This window comes from Podarcis bocagei (assembly GCF_964188305.1).
Source record: "Podarcis bocagei genome assembly, chromosome: 9".
NCBI lineage: Eukaryota > Metazoa > Chordata > Lepidosauria > Squamata > Lacertidae > Podarcis > Podarcis bocagei.
Window position 1 is genome coordinate 51,740,162 of NC_138134.1, and position 15,772 is coordinate 51,755,933.

Below are 15,772 nucleotides of genomic sequence, written 5' to 3' on the forward strand. Positions count from 1 at the left end.
GTCTGCCTCTGCTCTTGTCCATTTCGCCCAACGTCAGCGGCAAACCTGGAAGTAACTGGTGGGTTTGCTGCTGTTCTCGCATGCGCAGGAGCGGCGATCGCCATTCGTGCCTGTGCTGAAACGGCAATTGCCATTTGCACATGCACAGAAGCAGGCAATCGCCACCTGCCCACAACAGCGCCTCTCCCAGTGACCCATTTAGACTTCCGGACAGGCCTCTGGAATGGATTGTGGTCGTGAGCAGAGGTTCCACTGTAGCTGAATATTTGCCACACCAAAGATGTCCCATGTTTCCTCCAGAGAGCTCAACCATGGTGTTCTCTCCTCACCCTCCATTTTACCATCACAACAAAGCTGTGAAGTTGGTTAGGTTTGGTGATGGTGACTGGCCCAAGGCCACTCAGTGATCTTCAAGGCTGAACAGGGATTAGGTCTCCAAGGTCCTAGCCCAACACTCTAATCACTACACACTACTGGCTCTCATTATGGATTTAGAAAATTCTGTGTGAATGTACATGGTGAGGAATGCAACAGTTGGCCTTCTGGTTAGAGAAAGTAATGAAAAGCACATGGCACCAGCATGTTACTGAACTGTTAATAGTGCTATAGCACAGTTTATGGTGCTAGGTGGCTTGGGCCTAATATGCCAAAGCATTGCCTTCCCTAAAATGCCTCACTGCAGTCTCTTAAGGTCGATTTAGACCATTGTCTACAATTTGCTCTCTGTAAGAACATAGGAAGCTGACCTATACAATGGCCCATCAAACTCAATATTTCCCAAACTCTGATCTCCAGCTGTTTTTGGACTACAACTCCCATCATTCCTAGCTGGCAAGACCAGTGGTCAGGGATGTTGGGAACTGTAGTCTGAAAAACAACTGGAGACCCAAGCTTGGAAAATGCTGGTCTACACTGAGTGGTAGGGGCTCTGCAGAGTTCACCCCAAGCCTTACCTGGAGATGTCACCGAGACTGAATCTGGGACTTTCTGCATGCATAGTGGATGCTCTGAGCTGTTGCCCTTTTCCATGCATCATGTATTCAGGGGTTCTTAGTGTCTTTCCCCACAATTGTGGAGCTGGGGATTAGCCAGAATGGACAGGCAACTAGTCACTGGAATTAAGTTAGGCCCAACACTTCTGCTAGTTCTTGTTATATTTTATTTTATTTGTGTTGTCATGATTAGTCAACTCTGGTTTGCATTTGTAACTGGAATTATATTTTTTTGGGCTGGGCTGCAGGGAGGAGATCTGTGGACCTTTGGATATTACCATCCTATAGCTGGCAGGCATGATATTTTGATTCTGGATATGTCTTGACATTGATATCTGACATAAACTTTTAGCGTGCCCTAGAAATGGAAATAATGTAATTTGCTATACAATTTTTGAGGCTTTAAACTTGAGCAATTCTAGTAACATCTGGTAACTTGAACTTTGCACATATGTCTATTCTCTGATGTATGTATGGAACTGAGTATAGTCTGAGTAAGAATGGCAAAACTAAACTTTTAACATTCTTTCCTGAAATGGAAGAGCTTAGTCTTTTTCATCACTGGCTGATTTAGCCATAATTGCACTTCCCTCAGTTTTCTCACTTTCTCCAGGGAGAGAGAGAGGAAAAAAATCAAAAAATGGTTGTGCTTTGGGTAAACAGCATGTTATGGAATATATTCAATCTGAGGGTGGGAGAGGAGGAGATACTACAAATTTTTGTAAGCTTGCTAAAATGTTTTGTGACATTTGGGGTTCTTTATCTGCAAATGGTGATGATCCACACAGTGCTTCAGTCATTATTTTATGGAAGGGAAATGTCAGGAAAAATAACTTGGGGATGAGTGGGGGACAGAATCTTTTTTGGTAGTGACTCCAAACTTGTGACATTCGCTACCCTGAGATGTTCACCAGACTCCTTTCTTCACTGTTTCTAAATGATCCCTGAATATCTTTTTATTTCATCAGGACTTCTCTGTTATAAGATAAATGGGATTTATACTAATTAATTTTTTTATATTACCTTATTCCCCCCCTATTTTAAGTTAACAGAGTGGGGTTTTTTGAAGCTTATATTATTGTTTATTTTATATTGTCCCCAGACAAAAAGTGAGCAGTAAGACAAAAACCAAACCATGGCAATAGCTTGCAGTAAGTTTGGAGTGAAACAAACCATGAGCCCGGGTTTAGACATAATACACAGCCAAACCATGTCTTAGCGAAGTAGCTGTGATTTTATTTATAAGCGCCTGCACACTCACATGTTCACACTTAGCTATGGTTTGGCTTAGTGTCACGTGCAAACCAGGCCATTGCTTTAAAGTGATTGTGTACTGCCTTGGGAAAGCTTTGCCCTGCAATGTTCATGTGCCTTAGAAATTCGTTAATAAGTAAATAATTGAACACTGCTGCCAAGAGGAACAGTGAAACAGAACCTATTACATATTTTGCAATGTTGTCTCTCTGTTCACTATGCATTTGGACACCTCTTAAAATATCTTCACCAAACTTTGTATGGTGATTTCTGGGATCAAGGAGCAGGTTTTCATCTGTGTTTCGATACAATTGGATGCCATTTCGAATCAAGATGGCAGACAGGACCTTTCAAAACTGCACTGAAATTTAACCACCAATTTCAAACTTGCATTATTATTATTTTTTGTTTCTTAGAATTCCCAAGTATCCTATTGGCATACAAACTTAGGAAATAAGTATGGTTTCTGAAAAAAATGTGTACATAGTTATCTATTTTCTTCTTTTGACAGGATCCCCGATTTAATGCAGAAGTGGACCAACTCACAGGCTACAGGACGCAGAGCATCCTCTGTATGCCAATAAAGAACCATAGAGAAGAGGTAAGGTCATGCATCTGGCTCTTCCTTGGTTGTAACATTTCCAGCTCCACTAATTCGTTTAACCGTTTTCAGCTTTCAGGCTCTGTCCCAAAGCACAACATGGTTTGTTCTTGATTTTGCCTTTTTATTATTTAAAGTCTGTCTGCATGTGATTCCACAGAGTTCAGTTTGGACCTGCTCTGTTAACTATGCAGAATTGGTAGACAGACAGTTTCCTCCCCTCCCTGTGTTGTCATTTAACAAGTAACATCAGCCATTTTTTGCAAAGTCGGCGAATTTGCATTTTCTTCTTGCAAATATAAAACTCCTATTTTCTTGTAACTTTTGTTTTTCACCCTTGTTCAACTGAATCTGCATTATGAGGAAGTATTGTGTATGTAGAAAATGTATTACTAGAAAGGTCTAAAATACAATGAGCCTACTACATAAAATCAGGCTTACATCTAAAGCATGGAAAACAAAGGAAGAGAAAAATGAGACAGATTTTTTTTTTTTTTAAAAAAGGAAAATTTGTGAAAAAGAGAAACTGCAGAATTAAAAAAAGGATGTCTTGCTTTCCGTGTTTGCCCATTAGGGCTATATTATTTTAAAAATCCCATTTATTATTATGTCAAATCTAAGGGCTCATCTACACTTCCTCCAGGCCTAGAAGGCACAGCTCCAAGAGATTTTATGCTTGTCTCATGTTTCCTAAGGAAAATGCATTCACTTTTTCCGGGAAAACCCACCCTCTACCATTGAATTGGAGAAAACATCAATCCATGGAAAACCTGGTTGGTGTTTGCTCCGTTTTAGCAATAAAGAGCGGATATTCCTAGGGGAAAGCAGTGGGACAAGTGGAAGTGTGGACATGCTCTAAGCATGACATGGGAAATGTTCATTGAAAGGTGGTATAAAAATATTGTGAAAATAGTGTACCACCTCCCAAGGTTAAAACGTTATGAAAGCCCTGCCTTTGGAGTCGTAATCCAGTCTTGCTGAAATTGGTTCCAGCCTCAGATAAAGATTAGCTGGTGCCCGCCAAGTAATAATCATATAAACTGGACCATGAAGAAGGCTGATCACTGAAGAATTGATGCTTTTGAATTATGGTGCTGGAGGAGACTCTTGAGAGTCCCATGGACTGCATGAAGATCAAACCTTTCCATTCTTAAGGAAATCAGCCCTGAGTGCTCACTGGAAGGACAGATCCTGAAGCTGAGGCTCCAATACTTTGGCCACCTCATGAGAAGAGAAGACTCCCTGGAAAAGACCCTGATGTTGGGAAAGACTGAGGGAACAAGGAGAAGGGGACGAGAGGAGGAGATGGTTGGACAGTGTTCTCGAAGCTACCAGCATGAGTTTGACCAAAGTGCGGGAAGCAGTGGAAGACAGGAGTGCCTGGTGTGCTCTGTCCATGGGGTCACGAAGAGTCGGACATGACTAAACGACTAAACAACAACAACAACAATAGTTAAGTGATTCTCCTATTCCTGTGTAGTCAAGATGAACAGGGAAGATGCATCAGCGTCCTTGGGAAAACCTGGGGATTACAGAATAGAAAAAGTCTGCTCCTTGGGCAGGTGAGGGAGACTCGGCACTGCTCAAGGAGAACCTCACGTACTCAGTGAGCTTGGAATGCTGACTGTTGTGCGGGGGTGGGGACGGGGGCAAAAGAAACAGAAAACCAAGAAGGATAGGATGTGCAAAAGACAAGATTTATTTGCCTAATATGTGCATCTGATAATTTGAATGGGTAGGTGAAAATTTAGAATTTATTACTATAGTTGAAATAGAAATGCAGTGTATCTCACCATAAGCAGGAAGACAGTGGCCAGGCGACAAGTCTTCCTGCTCAGTGGGCAATTTTAAGGCCCTTGCTCTCCCCTTCCTCTGGTTCTTTCTCTTTAAAATGGATTTGGGCCCCAAAGCCTTTCAAAAAGAGGGTTGTCATCTGTAAAGTAAGATCCAGGACGACCCTGGAAGGAAATGGGCCCATCCTTGAAGCAGTCACAGCTGGAACACTGAACTGGAGAACTCTTCACTGCAGTGTTTTGCTGCAGTGCCGCTTGTTGCTACAGATTTTTGTGGAGCCTTTGCTTCCTCTGCCCTTCACTCAATGGCCAGCTTGCTTTATGTTTAGAGAATACGTATGACAGTAGACTGGCCTCAAGCTAGTCTTTTGACTGTATGGAGTTTCTCTTGTCAAATAACTTTTGGTTCAAAGGCTAATTTTTGGACCTGAGTTTTTTCAGTTCTTGTTTCCCAGCAGCATTTCAGCTTTTTCCAAAATATACTTACAGTTTCTCCTGTTATATTCACTCATGTTAATCCCAAACGTCATGTTACTTTAAACTTGTTATTCTTTGAGCTGTGGCTAATTTAAACATTAGCTTCATCTCCTTGATCATTTCGGCCATCCGCTGGGATGGGAGGGTTGTTGGTTTTTCGTCTGAATATGCATATCTTTTCTTTCAGACAAGATTTGAGTTTGCAGAAATCTTTTTGGAGCCCTCCAGAGTCTGCTTGGGGTTTCATCATCCTCAGTAATTTATTGTCATAGGCAAACCTGGCTGCCTCATGGCCTAACCCTGACTTCAGTTTATGGGTGGGCAAATCTGTCAATCCCCCAGAATATAACACATTTTATATGTTATTTTCACTAGCATATGTATTTTTATGCATTTCTGTACACATTCTGAAAGATAGCTGTGTTTTGATTCACATATTGGACGGAGAAGTTTGAATTAGGTAGTTTCTCATTAAAATACAAATAAAATCAAATTTTCCCCACATCTCTACTTCATTTCCTTTATATCATGAGCATTCAGCGAAATAGTTAATAGGTACACCACTAGAATGTCACAAAGATTGTTAACAACACAATCCTATACATGCTTTTGTGGAAATAATTCCCTAAACAGGATTCAACCTCCTTATGTGTAAGCAAACACATGAGGAGAAGCTGGGACATAATATCAGGCCCTGCCCCCTCAGGGATGTCATCTACACAGTTTAAATCCCCCCACATATTTGGGGCAAATGTTTCCAGCAGAGAGTATCTTCGGCTCATGGATACATAAATAGGTCTTAAATCTCCCTGTGTCCAGCGGAATTTACTCCCCAATAAGTGTGTTTAGCATTTCAACTTAAACTACACTAATATTGAAGGGATGCTTCTCCAATATGCAGGGATGCGTACTGGGGCAGATCTTCAGGGCTGTAGTTTTACTTGAAAGTTAAGAAGTAGGTTTACTTGAAACCTAGCAGTAAATAAAGGACTTCCTTCTTTCCTGTCTGCCCATTGCACCATTTTCTGAAGTGTATAGGCTACCACTGCTTGTTGATCTTGCTGTCGGCGTATGTATTCTTCGCTGCCATCGCAAGTGCTTGTTTCGACTTGGCAGACTCTGAAGCCTGGCCCTAAGTCAACCGACAACCAAGCCGACCACTGCATGTGGGGATGTCTGGCGTCGGAGGTCTGGTGCACAAAGTCCACGGTTTGCTCATGACATGCTTTCTTTAGACAAGCCGGCCAAAACAAAACAAGAATGTGTCAGGAGTTTGGCTCGCAAGCCTCCATTAATCATAAGCTCCAAGTGGCCTTGGGTGCGTTGCTACCATCTAGTCAGCCGTCTTTGATCAACGAAGAAACGAAATGTGGTATTCTTAGATCAAGACACTGCAGGGCTAACAGACTTGTTTAAAGAATCATTCAGCTTGCCGTTGGTAGCTCCCGAAATGAAATACAATGACTTTGGATAGGTTTACCCTTGTAAACGAAAGCACGGCCCCCGCTGAAGCGAAGCATCCCCTTCCCATTACTTGCAAGTGTAAAACAAAGTGATAGATGAAGAAATTGGCGGAGGTTGAAATGAGGGGGAAAGGGAGGGGGCGAAGTGCTACACTCACTTCTAGTCATTTTGAACTGGAGGGACAGAGTTTTGGAATGTTTCTTGGGGAAAGCTGGTTTCTCTTCCCACCCCACCACAACCCTTTCTTTCCTTTTAAACTCTCTTAGCAGAAGGTTTTCATCACTCTCGCCATAATGCCTTACTGACACATTTCTGGAATGAGGCTTGATCCACGGAATCAGACCCTAAATTGCCATCTGCTTTTAGCTGCTTTCCCTACTTTTTGAAAGCCATTAACAACATAAAAACACACTGGCTCCTCGTTCCAAAGAAAACGCCCAGAAAACAGACACAGCCATTATCATGAAGATCTATCTAACAGATAAAAGAAGCTGCTTTGGCTCTGAATGTTCACCAATAACAAGCCGGCTTTGCTTTCTGCAAAGCTACTGAAGCCGGGCCTCAGGCATGTGTCAGCCGTGGCACATCACTCCCACAAGTGACATTTCATTGGCTCAGCCATCTGTGCATGTTCTGGGCAGGATGTGCCCCATGCCCTGTGTGTGGATGTCGATGAACACTTTGGGCAGGCAGAAAGGCAGGAGCAGCCCACAGCCCTCCATTTTGAAAACCAAACTGAAAGCAAGGGTTTGACTTTGGCCACATCCACATCATAAATTCAAAACACTGTGATGCTATGCACTGTGAAGCCACGGCTTCCCCCAAAGAATTATGGGAGCTGTAGTTTAAGTGCGTTAGGACACCCCTGTTCCCCTCACAAAACTACACTTCTTAGAGTTCTCTGTGAAGAGGGATTGATTGTTAAGTCACTTTGAGAACTGTAGTTCTCAAAGTGGAAAAGGGATCTCCTAGCTACTCTCAGCAACCTTAACAAATTACAGCTCCTATAATTAATTCGGGGGAAGCTACAGCTGTTTAAAGTGGTATCATAGTGTTTTAAATTTATGGTGTGAATGTGGCCTTGTCTCATGGTGTACTCTCATCTTCATTGCCACAAGCAGAGCATGGGGTGGAGGAACATGTCCGTAATATACACTGAAAGGCACATTGGGAAAGATGGAGTTGTTCTTGTTGTGCCTCACTTTATTGGGTGACAAGAATTTTTGAGGTGTTCTTGTGATAGTCCTACAAACACAGCTAGTCACAGTAACCATGAATGCACCAAATGGACTCCATTTTGATAGTCATTAGCACCCTGTTTTGCTAGTTTTTATTGTTCTTATTTATCTCCATCACTGTCCTTCTGAGGCCAGTCAGCATTCATAGAGCAACTTACAAAAGAATTACAAAAACAGCACAGGATAAGTATTCCAATCAAGGTTTAAAAACTTTAAAAGCATGATAAAATAAAGAAAGTTTTTGTCTAGTACTGAAATGATGGCGAACCTCCCTGGAGGGGACAGTCCATAGATTGGGCAACGGTACCTAAAAGGTTCTCCTGGGTTGCTAATCACCCTACTTCTGATGGAGGGTCACCCAAAGAAGAACCCCAAGTATAGATCTCAGCACACAGGAAGAGTCTTGATACGGGAGAAGATGGTCCAAGGAGTATCATGTGGGGCTTTAAAGTTAAGCTCAAGAGCTTTGAACTGAGCTCAGAATCAAACAGAGATGCAATGCAGCTGTTTCAAAACAATTGTGATGTGATCCCACTTATTGGTCCTTGTCAGCAGTTTTGCAGCCCCATTGCAGACTTAACTGGACCTTCCGGACCATCTTCAAAGGCAGCCCCATGTTAACTGCATTGCAGTAATCAAAGATTACTCTGAATGCTAAAAATCTATGATAGCCCCCAAAGTAAAAGCACAGCCTCAAGGAACAGCAGTAGCCTGCATGCAACTAATAGAAAAGTAACGCACATTTATAATACAAGAAAGTAGGCACGTAGAAAATGTGATGGTAGTGCATCTATATTTATATTTATATTTTAGTTTGAGAATCACCAGAAACTATATACTTCAAAATAGACTCACATCCTTCTTTCCACAAAAGGGGAAGGCATGAGAAATGACATCGTTTTGTGGCTTTTTTTTTTTTTTGGTATATAATTGTTCTTGCAGGAGGAAAGCTAAGGCAAGAAGCTGCAGGAAACCTGAGAGATGCCCATTAGATGTTGGGGCCAGTGAAGTCAAGAAGATGATTTGGGCTGAGTACACACCATAAATTTGAAGCACATGGCTGCCCCCCAAAGCACCATGGGAACTGTAGTTTTCCCCTCACAGCCACAATTCCCAGCACCCTTAACAAACTATAGTTGCAGGATTCTTTGCAGGGAGGCATGTGCATACATGTGCTTTAAATGTTTAGTGCCCTTCTATTCAGAGCACATTTCTGGGAAGTCTATCTCACAGACTTTGAATAGAAAGAATACCTGCAGCTTTAGAGCAGAAGAAAGCAGTTTTAGAGCTGAGTCTACTTTAAATCACAGAAGAAAACGAGCTTCTTAGGGACAAATTTAAACTGAAAAGTTCAGATTTGGGGGGGGGGGATGTTTTCATTAAAGGAAAATGATTGGGAGAAATGGGGAGGAGATCACCATCCTTCAGCAGGAACATGATGACCCTTCTTGAATTTGACAGTGTCTTCTGAACCAATAGTATTGGTTGGGATTCCTAATTTATCCAGAAAACTTCCTTACAAACATAACACCAGGTTGTTTCAATATTCCTAAAGTGTTCGCAGCAGGCAAGAAGGAAAAAAGTGGCAATTCTGTTGGAACAGATGTAATAACAAGGTCCCTCCCCCTCTGAATAGATTCATCATGTAGGGATGGTGAACCTGTGGCTTCCAGGGGTTGTTGGACTTCAACAACCATCAGCCTTAGCTAGTCTGGGCACTTATCAGGGGTGATGCTGAGCTGCTGGGTGACCTTGGGCTTGTCACACTTCTCTGAAGTCTCTCAGCCTCACTCACCTCACAGAGTGTTTGTTGTGGGGGAGGAAGGGAAAGGGGAATGTTAGCCGCTTTGAGACTCCTTTGGTTAGTGATAAAGCGGGATATCAAATCCAAACTACTACTACTACTACTACTACTACTACTACTACTACTACTACTATTCTTCTTCTTCTTCTTCTTCTTCTTCTTCTTCTTCTTCTTCTTCTTCTTCTTCTTCTTCCACTTCAACAGTCAGAACTTTCTCCCAAAGAATCCTTGGAACTGGAGTTTGTTAAGCATGTTCGGTATTGTAGCTCTGTGAGCAGTCTCCCAACAACTCTCAGCATCCTTAAGAAAGTGCAGTTCCTAGGATTCTTGGGTGGCTGCCATGACCGTTAAAGCAGCATTAGAACGCTTTAAATGTTTGGTGTGGCTGTGACTGAAAATGCAGGCAAATAGGTAGGTGGAAAGGAGCAGCTGGACAAGGGTTGCCCAAGTAGGGTTGGGTGGTTTGAGGGGGAGAAGTGGGAAAGATCAATTCAGTGGAAGAGGGGAAAGAAACGGGATGAGGGGATGGTTGGGTGTGACTGAGTATCCTTGATTTGGGCAAAGAGCAGGAGCAGCTTACTGAATAAAACATAAATTTACGTGTTTGACACATTCTGTAGGACAAATGGGAAAAGAACCCCATGAACGGCTTGAAAATGTAGTGGTTTACTGGAGTGGTCTAATGATAAAGGGAGCCACCAGTTTTAAAGGCCAGCATAGGTAGAACGGCTAACTGGTATCCATTGTTTAGTTTTCTGGCCGAGAAGGAAGTTCATCTCCATAGGGGTAAAAACAGCCGGAGTATGCCTAAATAAATAAGTATATCATGCAATCCACTTCTAAAATAATTATAATGCAATCCGCAGCTGAATGTGAACAGGGCCCCTTTGCTCTAAAAGAGACAAATATATATTTCCGGCCCCTTGGTGCATTCTTTGGTTTAGTGGATAATTTTTCTTTAGTGTTGTCTTTACTGAATCTTATAATCATCACAGGAAGCTTTAAAAAAAGTGTTTAGCTTAGGAATAACAATGAAAAAAAACAACGACACATTCTCCCTTTGGGGTTTGAAGTAGCTTTCACAGAATTAAATCTAAGATCTGAATGTACAAGAATGCAGCGAGAAGCATCCAGATAAAATAAAACGCTGAACGCAGCTAGCGATGCTACAGAAATGCCTGAGGCCTAGGGAGAAAAGCCTGCAGGGAACCAGGAAGGGCAAAGTCGTTTTGAAGGCTAAAAGTCAGCATGTCTATTTTAGGCCAAAAGAATCAAAAACAATAGTGAGCATTAAACTCCACGGCAGTTGATATGATCGTTGAAGCTTTTCCTTTTCACACAAATGAAACATCCGAAATAGAGCAATGATGAACATTGTGCTCCAGAAGATTAGAAAGGCAACTAGCTGTCATGGGAGGCTTCTAGCAAGGGTAGCTAATGTTGTGCCCTCCACGTGGTTGGCCAACAGCTGCCACCATGCCTGACCATTGGCCATGCTGTTGGAGGCTGACTGGAGTCCAGCAACATCTGGAAAGCACTATGTTGGTCCCTCCTGGTGTAAAGGACACACCAGTCAGGAAACTACGGCAATAAGTTTACTGTCTCATTCCAACAAGAGCAAAACAGGAAACTCCTGGCTGCACCCAGGTTCAACCAAGTCCAGTGCCACCTAGTGGCTAAACTGTATAACAACACGGTCCACACAACAGACAGCGGCAAAGTGTTAGCGGAAGGGAACTGCAGTTGTATTGGCGATGAAAAGACATGCATAGAGAGAGTAGGGGAAATGAGGGTAAAATACAATTAAGGCTGCAAAATCACAGGCTTTACAGCTTTGACTTTAAGTCTTCCCCATGAGTATGTGATACAGTGTGCAATTCAACCAAGGTGGGATTTCTGCCTAAAGTGTGTAAAGTTATGCCAACCCATATTGTGATGGGCTTGCCATTATTATTTTCCTTTTTAAAAAAAATAAAAATTATTGGGTGTTTCCCCCAAGGGAACATGAGAACATAAATCCCTTTAACAAACATTTTCCTCCTCCACCAAGTTATAGAATTCTATGGGAAAATGTTATTCCAAAGCTTCAGATGTGAGTCCGGTGGATATTCAACAGCACATCATTTCCCCCTATGAATCTCTGAGAATGGCACAGACTGTATCACTTGCTCAACATTCAAAATGGGTTGCTGGATTGGCTTTCGTCCTGTATATCCGTTAGTCATTGCGTAGAACTGAATTTGCATGGATATGTTTCCCTATCCCCACATTTCTCCAAGAATGACTGGCCGGCCAGAGAATCACCATTTGGTGGAAGTAAGTACCAAGATGCTGAGAGGGAGGCAAAAACATCAGAGTCTGGATCAGTCTGCAGAACTCATGTCTATTTCTGTGTGCAAAGAAGCTTATATCTGTTTACAGTTTCAAACTTCTGTGTATATTTCAGCTATTTCTAAACTAGTCTAACACGGAGAGCCCAGGACTTTGTTGAAATGCATGCTGTCACATACACTGTGTTTGTTAACTGTGTAAACCTCAGCCTGCCCCTCTCACCCCTGTAGGCTTGAAGAAATTCTCTCGAGTTGCATGTGCCATTTATCAATTGCCTATCTTCAGGAAGCTAGAAGCTGCATACATATCAGACATTTAAAGCAAGTTCCCACCCACCCAAGAATTCTGGGAACTGTAGCATGCAAAGGGTGCTGGGAATTGCAGCTGTTACTGGTAAACTACAGTTCCCAAGCTTCTTTGGAGCCATGGACAGGATGTGCTATAAATGTTATTTAAATGCACAGCCTTTATCATGGACCAGGCTTATTAGTGGAAGGCAAATACTTGGCATTTACTTGGAGTTGCACCAGTTCAAATGAGTTCAGAATCTGTTCTGGCTGGCTATAGAAAATAATTTCCTTTCATGGTCCAGCCAATCAAGGATGTTAACATTCCTTTAAACTAAAATAATGCCGAGGCTTATCACCCAAGAGAGTCCTCAGCAATGTGCCTGGTTCTTTCCATTTTTCACAATCCCACATATAACAAGTCTAGGGTTCTGCCCCTGGATCCAAAGAATAAAGGAGCCCGCATATGGTTCACATGCTTTCCATAGTAAAAGAGAAACCTGCAGGGCTAATAAGGAGCAGCTGAATGGTCTTTTTAGGCTATATTAACACAGTCCTTTTTTTACTGTTTCCTCACAGCTCTTTAAGAACCACAAGCTTCCCTTTCATGGCAGGAAGCTGTTTACACAGGGCGAAAGTGTTCTCCTTTTGGATTCTTCAGCGCCTGCGATACCATTGAAATGGATTCAGCTTTCTGTGGTTCAAAGCTAATAAAAATAAAAAGGCCAGTGTTGTGAGCCAACACCTGCATGTCAGCTGTGCACCTGTGGACTGGTGTCAGAGCACATTGGGAAGCTTAGAGAGTTTACTCACATTCTCTATGTGAGCTGCCATGTGCTTAATATTGAAATCTCTTCGCTCTGGAATCCTTACACAAGGGCCGGTGGTGACTGGACAATAATAGACAAAACAGCATGCATTGAAGAGTACAATAAATAACCCTCCTTAAAGCATGCTGTAGCATTTGTGGCGCTGGCAGGGACAATTAATGTGGCAAAGAGCCTGGGCTATTAGGTTTGGAGCTGGCAAAAAGCCGGTGCAAATCCCTCCTTACTGGTGGACAGCCAATATGCTGTCTCTCAGCCTAACTTACCTCATAGAATTTCTGTGAGGCACTTATAGCTCAATCCTGTACATGTATTCCCATAGAGTTCAATAGGGCTTATTCCCCAGAAAGTGGGTACAGTGGTGCCCCGCAAGACGAAATTAATTCGTTCCGCAAGTTTTGTCGTCTAACGAATTTTTCGTCTTGCGAATCACGAAATCCCATAGGAATGCATTGAAAATCAATTAATGTGTTCCTATGGTCAAAAAAAGTCCAAACAAAGCCAAATTTGGTACAACAACAGTTTATTAACTGCTCTTTAAAGTCACACATACTGTAAAGAGCAGTTCAAAAATTGAAGGGAAAATAAATTAACTTTATAAACAAAACATGTCTTTGTTTTTAGACAAAGGAAACAAAGCCGCGAGACGTTTTCGTCTTGCAAAGCAAGCCTATAGGGAAATTTCGTCTTGCGAGGCAAATCGAAAACGGAAAAACCTTTCGTCTAGCGAGTTTTTTGTCTTGCGAGGCATTCGTCTTGCGAGGTACCACTGTACAGTGGTACCTCGGGTTAAGTACTTAATTCGTTCTGGAGGTCTGTTCTTAACCCGAAACTGTTCTTAACCTGAAGCACCACTTTAGCTAATGGGGCCTCCTGCTGCTGCCGCGCTGCCGGAGCACGATTTCTGTCCTCATCCTGAAGCAAAGTTCTTAACCTGAAGCACGATTTCTGGGTTAGCAGAGTCTGTAACCTGAAGCGTATGTAACCTGAAGCGTATGTAACCCGAGGTACCACTGTATAGGATTTCATCCTAAAACACTGCTCTGAGGTGGTGTAGATAAGGGCAGGAGAAGAATGAACCAAGGGCCATGACTAAGACTGTTTCACTATCCCTCTTGATTTATCTTCTGCGCCAAGTCAGGCATAAATGCAGCAGGTGCAGCCACTAGTTGGGTTTCAGCTTCTTGCGAAACTGCTTAGAGACACAGAACCGGGGGCGAAAGGCAAGTATATTTTTGGTGGAGTTGTTGAGGCAGCCACTTACATGTTGAACTTGTTGAGAAGAATTGATTCCATTAGTGTGCAGACCTCCACCAAGAGAGAATTTAGTATGTGACGTCATCCTCCTGGGGGATTGCTGAGCTGCCTAAAAGCAGGCCTATTTACGAAAGCCATGGTTGCAGTAGATGTTGGTGAGAGCCGGAGATATGCTTGCCTTGGGGGATGATCCAGAGAAAATGGATGAAACTCTGCCAGTGTAAGGGGGAGCTGTGAGGCACTTAGATAGGAATTTATAGTAACAGGAGTTTTGTGGGTGGCTGTGGGGTGTTCTTTTTAGTGAAACTGCCATGTTATCTGTTCCTTGTGGTATCTGTTGTATGCAGATAAAAAAGAACTTGACTCAGGGCGATCTGGACTGTCTGTTCTTTGAGGGATGATATTCTAAAATAAGGACACTTCCGTTAAATTAAAAGATGCCTTGGGAATTGGAGAGCAGCTGTGTGATGGTATAAGATGTCTAAAATGATGGCAGCCTTTGTACATCGATTTTGTGTGTGTGTTTGGCTATAGTGTGTGGGGGGTGAGGGGTTTGCATTACTGTTGCCCAGATTTTGTTTTGTTTTGTTTTGGAAGACTTCTTTAAAGTGTGGGACTTGTATGATGATGCCAAGAGTAGTTTACCATTAACTTTAAAAGAGCAAAGTTGGATTTTATGCAGTGCGCCTGACAATACAACCTCTATTTAAAATGAGCATTTTGAGACCATGCTTGCTAATGGCTAACTTAGCAGCACAATGATCCCACTTGTGTTGCCAGTAGCTTGGAGAGCTTGGTGTGAGAGAGAGTGAAGAAGCCTATAAATCACCATTTAACCCACTGAGATATTGAAAGTGTTTTTCCACCCAGTTTTGCAACTTGGCTATTAGAACTTTGCTGCTTAGTGGGTGAGCACACTTTTCCATATGTGTGCTTTGCAAAAGATCTTCTGTTGAGGTCTGCATTAATAGCCAAAGGCATCATTTCCTGTTTCATATCCCTTCCAAACAGCGGTGGTCACAAATAATTCTATTTCTGGTGGACTCCAGGCAGTAGCCCCTTGCTACTAATGTGCTAAAGCTGCTAAACTGAATTACAGCCTTCTTTATCTTGTACATCTTTGGTTTCCTGAGGGTGCAAAAAGCTCATGAGAGGCAACAAATAAACAAATAAACTTTCCTCTCTCCTACTGGGATGTGGTTAGAAGATCTGAGTTGCTGGGGTTGGGAATTCCAGGTATTGAGAGCCTCCAGACAGGCCTCAGTGGGAAGTGAAAGCTTGCTCAAGGTTCTGGGTTACTCTCAGACCCTTTTTTCTTTATATAAACAAAACACTTTAAAATCAAGCTTCCCCCATCCTTCCCCTCTCTTTTGTGCAGTGCTGTAGCTGGACTGGACTTTTGTGCTGAACTCCAGGGCTCCAAATGGCCTCCCAGAGATTGCCATAT

The 15,772-nt window shown here is 42.5% G+C and overlaps 1 protein-coding gene across 11 annotated transcripts in view; it reads left to right on the forward strand.

Annotated features, from left to right (window-relative positions):
• Positions 1-15,772, forward strand: part of PDE5A (phosphodiesterase 5A) — a 91,368-nt gene that overhangs the window by 28,099 nt on the left and 47,497 nt on the right. For all 11 annotated transcript variants that reach the window (XR_014011579.1, XM_081208084.1, XM_081208081.1 and 8 more), the window contains exon 3: positions 2,758-2,847. Coding sequence is in view for 10 of the 11 variants with exons in the window: in XM_081208084.1 (XP_081064210.1) it covers positions 2,758-2,847 (90 nt within the window). In the remaining variant the exon portion in view is untranslated. The remainder of the gene's footprint in view (positions 1-2,757; positions 2,848-15,772) is intronic.